The sequence below is a fragment of the Calypte anna genome, chromosome 8 (genome assembly GCF_003957555.1).
Source record: "Calypte anna isolate BGI_N300 chromosome 8, bCalAnn1_v1.p, whole genome shotgun sequence".
In the NCBI taxonomy this organism is placed as follows: Eukaryota; Metazoa; Chordata; class Aves; order Apodiformes; family Trochilidae; genus Calypte; species Calypte anna.
Window position 1 is genome coordinate 22062910 of NC_044254.1, and position 11631 is coordinate 22074540.

The 11631-nt window shown below is 49.8% G+C and overlaps 1 protein-coding gene across 1 annotated transcript; it reads right to left on the reverse strand.

Annotated features, from left to right (window-relative positions):
- Positions 1–321: 321 nt before the first annotated feature.
- On the reverse strand, positions 322–11023 carry LOC103525790 (vitamin D3 hydroxylase-associated protein-like). The gene is made up of 15 exons (XM_008490763.2): positions 10629–11023; positions 9169–9282; positions 8757–8900; positions 7729–7862; positions 7171–7377; positions 6243–6283; positions 5891–6015; positions 5142–5267; positions 4251–4348; positions 3977–4076; positions 3095–3138; positions 2603–2642; positions 2031–2139; positions 1538–1683; positions 322–911 (listed from the first exon to the last, which is right to left on the reverse strand). The coding sequence occupies exons 1-15, from the start codon at positions 10836–10838 to the stop codon at positions 786–788; spliced, it is 1764 nt and encodes a 587-aa protein (XP_008488985.1). The 5' UTR covers positions 10839–11023; the 3' UTR covers positions 322–785.
- Positions 11024–11631: the final 608 nt, after the last annotated feature.

The following is an 11631-nucleotide window of genomic DNA, read 5'->3' on the forward strand; positions in this document are numbered from 1 at the left end:
GTCTTTCTGTCCAGTATCTCACTGTCTGCATAACCGAGTTTCATGTGTGTCTGCTTATCTCCTGCCTTCAGAAAGGGCAGCCTCAGGTCTTGAAATAAGAGGGTTTTAAGTATGCCCCTGCTGTGAGGTTGGAAATCTGGTGGTAGAAAGAGCTTGGTGCTGCCAAAAGGCCAGTGACTCTTGCCATCCCTCGTGGACAGGGAAGCTGTGGTAGAAAGGGGAAGTGTGAACCCTCCCATGCTAAATGCCAGGCAATGGGCAGTGGGGAGGTGCCTGCCTGATTTTGATTAATATATTTTGCTTTCATATAATAGCCAGCAGTGAAGGGTTTCTGGAGTCTATTAGAAGAGCTGATTAATAGTTACATTTTTATTTTTGTGACCAAAATACAGTGATAGGGAGGGTAGACATGGCTCTATTCCTTACAGGGCAGTCCCTAGTTAAATCCATATGAAGTTACTCCAGTTCCACCAAGAAAACACTGCTGAGCTTTTGTAATCCTCCCTTCTGCAAGAGGCAGCGTGGATGAGAATGCAGATGAATCCCCATCCATGTCCACCCTCCCAGGAAGGTGCAGTTCCTAGGTTTACCATCACTTGAACTCAGCTTAAGCCAGTCTTGCCCTCTGCATGGCACCTTGGTTCCTTACCGGATCCGTGGCACGGAGGGCAGTCAGGAAATGGCATTTCCTTCCTCCTTCCCTCTTTGCTGTAACCTCTGCATGACTGATTGCAAAAGATGTGCAGTGCTGTCCCTTTGGCCCCCCAGGCATGGGAGGGGGAAGGCTATGCCACTCTCTTCTCACGGGTCAGGGTCTCCACCTCCTTCATGAAGCGCAGGCACAGCTCCTCGCGCCAGGGCAGAGCCACGCACTGCACGGCCACGGGCAGCCCCACAGCTCCTGACACAGCCTGCACAAGGGACACAAGTGGTGAGGGCTTACCTGGGAAGGCTCAGACCTCCAGCAGCTTCTGGAAACCTGGTTTGGGCACATGGCTTGTCCTGGAGAGCGGGAATAGTGGAAGCTGAGCCCTGCCATGCAAGCAACTCTAGGAGTGCAGGGCAGAATCTTACTCTTCTTGTAATAAAAATGGTGCCCAATCCTTGGGCAGCATGGTTAAGACCCTCCCTGTCCAGCTTTGCTTCGACCTCTCTTGCAGACAGATCCTTTTTCCTTCAGCATCCTCATTCCTGAGCCATGTTCTGCTGACAGCCTGGTGAAGGTGTCACCAAGCCAGGGGAAAGGGCAGTGGTGGGCTGTGGCTGTGGCTGCCACAAGGACCTACTCAGAGAAGCCTTCCTGCATGGCTCCTTTCTGGTTTTAGCCTACAATCCAGCCTGAGGGTGCTCCCCTAGTCCTGCTCCAACCCCTGGGACTTAGAAGAGGGATTTTCAAGTGGTATATAAAGAAGAGGTCGGGGGTTTTTTGCACTGTGCTCATACTGATGGAGATGTTTAAGAACACCTGATTTCAATTAAACTATTTCTTGAACATCCATTAGCTGTTCCTCCTCCACCACTCTTTAATGTCACATACCTGTTTCAGTATCCTGTCCCAGGGATCACCACAACATCCTCTGTAAAGCTTTAGCTCTTCCTCATCTGCTTCTGTCACCCTGCTGACAGGTACAACCCCAGCGGGGAAGTTCAAGACATTGTAAAGCATCGTGGAAGAGATGGCAGCTGAGAGAAGCAGAAGAGAGAATGCAGAGTCACAGCTTTCTGTCTTCCTTCCACCTTATACATTACATGCTGACTGAAGCCCCTGGGAACCAGCCACTGTTGAGAGGAAAGGTTGCACAGGGCTGATTTTCTGCAGGTCCTAATTCTGCTGCAAGGAAAAACTGCCACCAGATCACTTCATCCATGTCTGTCCCCATCTGCTGGTATTGCTTTATGGTAGATACTTTTCCTCCCTAATGCCCATAAAATTCTTAGGTGGGCAGTGAAGTTCTGCAGCTGGGGACTCTTCTGTCCAGTCTCAAGCAAGTGGCCCTTTGCCCTCCCAGGAAGGTCCCAGGCTCACTTACTGAGGAGTTTTCCAGGGTATCCTCTGGTGAAGGCAGGTCCCAGGACAGGGCACAGCACAACATCCAGCTGGAGTTCCCTCCACAGGGCAATGAACTCGGCACGATAAGCCTGGGGAGGAGAGGAGAGATGACATGGGAGCCACATCCATGCCTGGAGCATCTTGGTTTCTCCAGGTTATGCACCAGGCTCTGGCATGGCCAAGGAGGCAGCAGAAGGCAGCTGTGCTGGAGGGAAGAGGCAGGGGAGCATGGAAGTGTCTGCATCCACAGCATGTGGCCAGACTGTGGCCAGGAATTGGCCAGGACTCTCTTTAGCCACCCCCATTCCCAGGACAGACTTTGTTGTGCTTTGATGTGGACATCTGGGCATGAACAATGTAGGCAACCAATAAAGTCCTGGCTGAGTTGACCCAAAGGCCCATCTATCCTATCTCTCTTTTGTGTCTTTCCTTCCATCTTGTCTTCTCCCCAGAACCCCCCTGGCACAACCTCTTTCCTGGCTGATGACCTTCCAAGCTGGCACTTCCATAAAGCTCAACTTGTCCCATGAGAGGGAAGTCCTCAAAATGTACCTCTATTTGATGGTGATGATTCCACATCTCCTTCACTGACCTGCAAGTGGAAATCATAGTGACATTTTTAAGCTTTTAAAAAAGGAGGAGTTGTTTAAATAATCCTTCAGGCTGATAAACCCTGGTGATTTTAGCTATTAACGAATCCTTCACAATTTGTCTGACTTTTTCTTTGGCATTCGGCCTAGCAAGTAAGCCACAAATATCTGAGAGCAGTAAAGTTTCTCCTGTGAGTCTGGATTTAATACTCATCTCTGCCACAGTCTTTCTGTGTCACCTTACCCATCCCAGTCCCTCAGCCCTTTCCGGATGACCCTAGGGGCAGCGCAGCACTGGGGAGATGTCTTCCTAAAGGCTGGAGCCATGACCAGGATGGAGGGACAACCTCTGCTGAGGTTGGAGCATGTGAATGCATTCCCTCCCATCATGGTCACTGAGAGGAGAAGGTCCTGTTAATTTTTGTGGACATCCCTGAGGACATTGCCATCTCACCTCATTCCACTCAAGGCTCTCAGATATTCAGCCAGGCGGGGAAACTGGAAAGGGAAGAGGTTCCTGTTAGGGACATGTCATGGGGGTGCAGTAGCTTGTGTCTTCCCAGGAAATCCCCTCTTCCCTCCTGCTTCCACCCTTGGGGATGCTGCACTCAGGGTGAATCTTTAAAAAAACTCCTTATGGTTCTCAATTTACTTGGCTTCCAACTTCTGGTTGTTGGTTCCCCATTTGTTTCTTACAGCGAAATATTTCCTCCTCCCAGAGCAATGTAGTGACCTGAAACCAAGTTGCCTTTTGCTATTTTTGGTAAATTAAATGGTTTTCAGCTTGGTATCTCAAAGAAACATGACCTCTACAAGCTCTTTGATTGCCTCCCACTCACTGCTGCCTTTCTGATCCTGCCAGCTGAGAGGAACCCCTCTGGACAGAGAGGCAGAGGAAATGGGGGATGAAGGAGAGAAGCCCTTCAGAAGGATGCTGGTGAAAGGGCTGCAGTCAGGACTAGACCTTATTAATCCCTAGGAGCTCCCATGAAGGTGTGATCTTTGGGAGGCCTCCAACACTGGGATAGAGCTTCAACCTCAAGTCCCTCTGCTGCAGTAATTCCAGTGCATGAATCTGTAGGACACTGGGCACTGCTAGGTCTAGTTTTGAATTACTACTTGCTGTGGGCTCTGTATTAATCTTTTACAGCTCTTGGCTGGTCCTTCTCTCATTTCCCTTTGCATTGGATAAATCCCAGCAGAAGTCTAAAAAAGGGATAGTGTGTGCCTCGGCCTGTAATCCCAGTGTTTCTCATTAAAGGTATGTCTCATATTTTCAAGCATCTTAGGGTCCTACTGACCCCAGTCTGTCTTGAGCCTGAGGCCAGGGACTCACCAGGGGTTTAAGAATCACAGCCAGCAGTTTCTTCACCACCCTCGGGATCTTGCAGGATTTTACCAGTGATTTCAAGCTTGGATCTACAGTATTTCCTGTGCTGAGAGAGGACAAGAGAAGGGGATCATGCCAGAGAACTGCTGGCCCTTTCTCAGAAAGCCAAGTATCTCCTGTTTGGGGTGGGAGATGGGGGCTTTCTTTTTCTGTGTGTGGTTCCCATGGGCACAGGGATGGAGGTGTTCTACAGCACTGCTGCCAAAGGGCTGCTACTTACAACAAGTCCAACCATGCACAGCCTCCATCAGCAAAAAAAGTCTTCAAAAAGAGTTCAGTCATGACATAGTGGATCCGGGGTGGAGAAAAGGGCACCAGCTGCACCAAAACACAAGATTAAGTGGCAGCCTGGGGATGTGAATAATTTTCAAGTTCCAACTGAGAAAAAATTCAAAGGCAGAACACCACCTCCCTGGGCTCCACACGCCTACAGAGGCCCCAGTTCAACCCTTAACCAGCCCAAACATTTCTCCTTGGGATTATTCCTCCCCATCGGCTGTTTGGCTCTGAGCTGTTTCTCTTCAGAATTGTTTCCTCCTTCATCCTCCTCCAGGCAGTCACTGAGCCAGAAACTGCACTACTTTCCCACCAGTCCCAGCAGAATCAACATCTCACAGACATTGGACTCACTGCTGTGAAGAGCATCACCAGCATATTTCCACAGGGAGGGAAAAGTGTTTCCCATCCCATGCTCCATGGCTGTTTTCTCTCAGTGGTCCAGGAAGAACAGAAGCCTCCCTAAGCATGTGGGAGGAAGGAGAAAACCAGCTCTCAGAGCCTTGCTGGGGAAGGACAGACCTACACAATGCCAAGGCAACCTCTTGGGGTCAAATGCAGGTTGCTGTTTGGTGTGAACCACAGCCAGCAGGTCAAAGTTGGATTCATTACACTCCTGGCTCCTTACAGGTACAAATTTGGTAAGTGCTGGTGCTGTAGCCCCAGGAGATGCAGTGCTGCCCGGGGTGGGCTTGTGGCTGCAGAAACTTCATCTCATACCTCTGGGAGGTCATCTATCCCACAGCTGGGCTCAGGAGCTCTGCCTGGCTTCTGAAGGGTGATTTCAGCATCGAGGAGCAAAGGTGTTAGCAGAGCATGGGGTGGTTGTGCTCACCTGGTGCCCGGCTGCCTGCAGAGCCCCCCGGGTCTCCTGCACTGCTCGCCGCATGCAGGGGGGCAGGGGGCAGTACCCATCTGTCTCGTAGTACCCAATCCTCAGGGGAGCAGAGCTGGAGTAAGTCTGGAGCAAAGAGCCAACAGTTAAGTGTTTCCAGCCCTGCAGAGAGAAGGGCTGCCCCCATGCTGGAGCCAGCTGTAGAAGGGGACAAAAGCTCCAGACATTAGGGAGTAACTATTTTTCTGGTTTGCTGCTCATGGTTTCCATAGGCTACCCCTTCCCAAATGTCCACCCCCGCCTCTTTCCCCAGCATTCCCTTCAGATAGAGCACAGCTACTCAAGACCAATAGATTCAACCATTTCTACAACGGATAGAAGTGGGAAAACCTCCTGAGGGTCATCTGCTGCAGAGGGAAAGGAAATGACCTCAGTCAAGAGACTTGCTGCAGCAGTTTCTGATCCTGTCTTATCACCACCTAAACATTTCCAGCTTTTTGCTGTGTTGTTGCCTTCCTCCTCACTCTTTTCTGGGGTCTCTCCATCTGATAAGCTATAACTGAGAAGGCAGAAAGGATAACTACTTCTTAACATTTCTTTTCACTTCATAATTATGAGCTGTGCCCTCAAAGAGAGCTAAGAAGTTACTGGGAACCAGCACAGTAAAGATAACTGGACCCTTAAGGAATGCATACGTTGAGCATGCAACACTCTCTTGAGAACCAGAACTTGGTGAGTTGAGGGCTCACCTCCTCATTGAAGGGGATCGGGGGCACGGTGGGGTCCAGCTGGAACATCTCCTGGCAGAGCAGAGCCTTCATGCACAGGGCCAGGCTGTCCACATCCCTTGCCATTGGCCCCAGGGCACAAACAACTGGAATGAGATGAGAGCAAACGTCCACATTAAGCAAATGGTTTTACCTAAAACTTGTCCACTCCTCTGTGCAACCACGTTGGTTGCAGAGGATGGTCAGGAAATGAAGTGGGATGTTTCAGATGGACTTCGGACAGGACCAAGGTTGTCTTAAGCTTTCCTCAGGCCTAGAGGAGGACATAGGACTTTTCCTAACATATAGAGAAAAGAAATTATAATTCATGTACCTGCCAGAATCCCATTGATTGGGCCAGTTGTTCCGGCCAGGCTGTGGGAAAAGAAAAAGAAGGATATCATCATCTCAGTAATGGTGAGGCATTCCCAATGTGTTTGAACAGCATAGTGAGGTCTTCAGTTCAGGACCTGAACCAGAAAGAAAATTACTAAAAATATTTAATTCACGTCACATGAAACAGAAAACTGTGGTCAAAATTAAGAAGAAAAAACCCAGAACAAAAAATCCCCCAGCCCTAACCTCCAACAAATCTTAGTTTTGGTTCAATCTAAAATATTCTATTTCACTTCTCCCAAGTAACAAGTGATAGAACAAGAGGAAACAGCCTCAAGTTGCACCAGGGGAAAGTTTATTAGGAAAAATGTCTTTACTGAAAGGGTGGTCAAGCACTGAACCAGGCTGCCCAGGGAAGTGGTGGAGTTCTCATCCCTTGAGGTATTTAAGAGCTGTGTGGGTGTGGTTCTTAGCGACATGGTTTAGGGTTGGACTTGATCCTAAAGGTCTTTTCTAACTAAAACAATTCTGTGATTCTGTGATTTTGGTAATATTCAACCACTTGAGTCTCATTTTCCTTTCAACTCCAAGCCAGAATTACAATGGAAACCTGTCCATTTTCCCCACAAAATGTAACAAGGCTGCCTCTCCAAAGAGTTTCTGAACAAAGCAAGCCAGCCTTTAAGCTGGTTTTAAGTGTTTCCAGCCCTGCAGAGGGAAGGGCTGCCCCCATGATGGAGGCAGCTGTAGAAGGGGACAAAAGCTTCAGACATTAGGGAGTAACTATTTTTCTGGTTTGCTGCTTATGGTTTCCACAGGTGGCCCTTTAAGGAGTGGCCCTTTCTTTTGAGCACCTTGGGCCTTCTTCCAAGTTTGACAATTAGCAGGCTCCTGGCAGGGTGGGAATGGCAAACCCCAGCACCTACCTGAGCCTTTGGGCTGTGGGTTTGAGCCCACACAACCCACAGAAGCTGGAGGGCAGGCGGATGCTGCCACCGATGTCGGAGCCAATGCCCAGGATGGAGCCGCCCCCTGCGATCAGAGCTCCCTCCCCTCCTGAGGAGCCCCCTGGGCTCTTCTGGTGGTTGAAGGGGTTCAAGGTCTGGCCAAAGATAGGATTGCTGCAGTCATAGCTGGGGAGAAGAAAAACAGCAAGTGGGATGTCAGGAACAGCTTAATGCCTTGAGTTTGTTGGCTCCCACTTGCAGTGAGCTCATGTGGCAGAGCCAACCTGTGGGACTCCACTCTCCTCCCTCCCATGCACAAGTGCACTTAATTTCTGTCATAGTTTTTTTTCCCCTGTTAATCTTCTCTGAAAACTATTTTCAGATTGCTGGTAGCTGATGGAAGAAGGACTTGGCCAGGCAACATCTCAGGAGATGGGAAGTAGCCTGACCTGTGATGGACAGGCTGGGGTTCAGCTTCAGGAGCACAACCAGAAGAAAAATGTATTCCAAGGATGTATTTCTAAAGATGTGTGTTACCTGAAGAGGGACTGTGGCACATTGGTAATTGCAAATGGGATGGCTCCCTGTCTCTTCAAAACCTTGACTAGGACACTGTCCTCCTGCACAGGAGTGCTCAGGTATTGCACAAGCCCACAGGTTGACAGATGGCCCTGCAGAGAAGTGACAATGGACACAGTCAGCACAGTTCCCCTGTGACTTTGGGAAGATAATCCGGTGCTCTCTTTGGTGGGGGAGGTATTAACCCACCACTCCCTTGCAAGCCTTTTCACAAAGGGCCAAGGACTCCCTCTCCTTCCATCCTTGGCAGAGCACTTCCAAGTACTTATGAAGCATTTAAAGCTTCTCCTGTCCTTTCTCTTCTGCGTGCTAGATCTCTCCCCCACTAGCTCAGGATCAAACTCAGCATCCTGCTGTCCAAGCAAAGCCACCAGTGGATGCCTGGGGAGGAAACACACACCCCAATCAAACACAGTCTGATCCTTTCTCAGTTAGCCTTGGTGTTTGGGGACTGCTTAGGGCTTAGCCCCCTTGACTGGGTTGGTATGTGAAGATGGAGAAGACTGCCTAGCAAATTCAGCTCAGGTGCATGTGGTCCATCCTTCTCTATGAGAAGTCTATAGGCTTGTCTGTGAAGGGGCCCCTGGTGCATCCCATGCACAGGCTCTTTGCTCAGGGGCTACAGCACAACAGGAATTTGGGATTAATGGCTTCTGCTACTAATGACTTTCTAGAAGCTGAGCCATGTTCTTATCCCCAGTACTACAGACCATCTGAGCTATAGACCAAAGTGTTGCCTGTGCTGCCCATCCTTGTCTCATGTATCAGAGAAGAAATAACTGGAGTGTATGACTATTCAGCCCTAGAATTTATGCTGATGGAGAGTTCCAATTGCCAGGGTTGCAGCTGCAATGAGGCAGGGGGGGGCCACATCCTCAGACCCAGCCAGGGTCCCCATGGTGTGAGAAGGGAGGGACCAGGTCCCTTCCCCATTCTCTGTGTCCCACCACTTCACCACCCAGCCCAGCTCATGATGGGGGAAGCACCTTGTGGCTGATGTGATCCTTGAGGCTGATGGGGATGCCATAGAGCAGCCCTTTCTCCTTCTGCTGCTCTATTTCCTGGAGCTGCTCCTCACACTCAGGGATAAGATGTCTCAAGCAGTTTGTCTGCTGGGTCACTTCCAGGGCCTTTGTTGGACACATGAAGGAAGAGATGTTAGTTAAGAACAGATCTGGGTCTTCAAACCAGGGGCTAGCGGCTTGGCATGGATGGCAACCCCTTCCCCAGAGCATCTCAGCTCAAGCCACCTCAAAAGAGATCCCTGCCTTTTCATCTTTCTCTTGATATCTGCTGTATTTAAGACTTATCAAAAATCACCTTCTCAACTACCAGCCCACACATCATGGCATGGAGAACTTTAGTGATTTGCCCATCACACTGTGGACAGGCACTCACCTTCTCTAAGTAGGTGTAGAGGACAGTCCTGGGGGACAGAGACCCTTCTCGCAGTCTCGCAGTGAGTTCCAGCAGGGGCAGGGACAGAGTGGCATCTCTCTGGACACTGGGGACCTGTAAGGGGAAGATAAAGGAGTTATCAGGGCAGCAGCTCCAGTTATTCTTTGGCTCAGAGGAGCTGAGCCTTGTAAACTTTGCCAACACTATCAACAGAGCTTGCTGAAAAGGGGGACCCTGCAAGTGTGGGTTCAGACCTTGAGCTCCTGAGTGTTTCTTGCTGAGTTTGGATGTCATGAACGTGCTGCAAGCACTGAAGCTGTCTCTGAAGGTACAAAAGCTCTTCATGCACCCACTGCTGCAGAGGGCAAGGCAATGCCTCACATCAGAGCCTTCCTCCTGCCACTGTGGGACTCACCCACTGACCAAGAGGTAACCTCAGGTGAGCAAACACCAGCCTAGGCAGCAGGTGCCAAAGTCCTTGCACACAAGCCTCAGAGTGGCTCTGTAGCCCTCAGAATGGACACAAGCATTGTGTCAGCCTGCTCTGAGGGCAAACATCTAATACTGAAGGTCAGCACACTGCAAAGAGGCCAGTAGGGATTCACAGGTGGGTAAGGTCTAGCTAGGTGAAGGTGACTGGTAGTTCTAAGTGCAACCAGCTTTTTTCAAGGTTATATAAAATATTTATAGATATGTATTTAAGAAAAAATGTTGTAAAGATATGGATCACTTGTAGCTGGTACACTTTCTTTCCAAGTACTTTACCAGTGTAAGCACAAGATGCTTTAATCAGGACCTTCTCAGAAGTTAATGGAACAGGAAGGAAAGATAGTTAGATATGAGAACTGTGGTAGGAATTCAAGGCCATATCCATGGTGGTTGGGTGCCTGCCTCATTTATCCCTATGTTGTATCCTGGTTGCTACCAGGGGACAGTGAATGCCCTGTGCTTCCTTAGTGTTGTTAGGCCAAGCATCTTCTGGGCCAGGAGCTCTCACTTGCTGGGAAACCAAGTGAAAGTTCCTTTGAAGACTCTAAGAGCCATCTGGAAGCCAGGGTTTGGAGACAAAGATCCAGGGGTGTGGATGGATGTGTAAAGTCAGAGTTGCAAGAGGAAAAAGCTTTCTACCCATAGAGGCAAGAGACACCTTTAGATCCTGAAAGGGATTTGAATCAGTGAAATTCCAGTGCTTCATCACCTGTGTTGTCCAGAATCTCTTCCCAGTGAGTAACTCACATCCTCCTTGCTGTAGAATCCCAAAGCATCTCATCCAGCTTGAGGAGAGCAGTCATCTCCCTTCTTCTCAAGGCAGCCTTTCCTCTTGTCAAGGGCTGCTGCTACATCACCCCTGGCCTCCTCATTATAAAAGCTATGGAGGCATGAGCTGGAAGGAGGAGCTGAAGAGCAACATCAAGCAAAACACCCCAGTGGGACTCAAACCCCCCAGAAGGATGGGTTACCTGCTCCCTGAACTGCTGGACAGCCTTTGCCATTTTCTTCACACCCTCATCCCGGGTCCTCTGAGCCTCTTCCATTTTCTTTTGGATCTGCCTTTTGTGCAGCCACTTCCAGACCACCAGGGCTGCTGCAGAGCCACCAAGCAGGGCAAGGGCAGCATGGGCATCAAGCCCTCCCTCTGGCAGGAGCTGTCTCAGCTGTTGCTGGATCATAATGTGGCCCTTTGGTCTCAGGGGATGAACTGAGGAAAAAAAAAAAAAAAAGCAAGGCAGGAACAAGAGACCTTCCTTGCCTCCCCAGACCTCTTCTGCCAGCACCACTGTCTCGGGTCAGCAAATAGTTTGTGAAGTCCAAAGCTGGCCCCTGCAAAGCTGCCTTCAGTGGAGTTTGCAGTGGAGAATGATTAACTGGGAAACAGAAATGAGAAACGGTGAAGTTTGGTCAGTGAACCTTGGGACTTTGGGTTTATAGGAGCTTCCTGGCCTGCGGGAAGTTCTCTGCTGGAGAGGAAGGGCTGTGGGATGAACCGAACAAAAGCAGGGAGGAAGGAGCTGCTCTCCTATTTCCTGTGCAGCCTGAGAGGACAATGGGAGAGGGGGAAAAAACAGCTTGAAATCACAAGACATCCCTGCACCAAGATGGGGATTGGTGTGATGAGAGGAAGCATAGCTTTGGGGTATCATCTCCCTCAGTCTGTGTGGCCAGAGGGACAGGGGGGCTGCCTATTTCAGGAGGACTGTGGGACAGGGATCAGCACTGCCATGATGTCTGCATGCACCAGAAGGAGAGGCTGTTCCACCCCATGACAGAGCATACTGGTGTTGTGCTAGGAGTGGAAAATCCCACAGGCTTGCAGGCCAGAAACCAATTATTTCCAGCATACCTTGGGAAAGTGAGTGTCTGAGGCATGCAAAAAACACGCATTCACCATGGGCTGAAGGCAACAACCCAGCCAGCATCAGCTCCAAACCAAATGCCATGGGGTCTGTCTGTGATCTTCTTTGC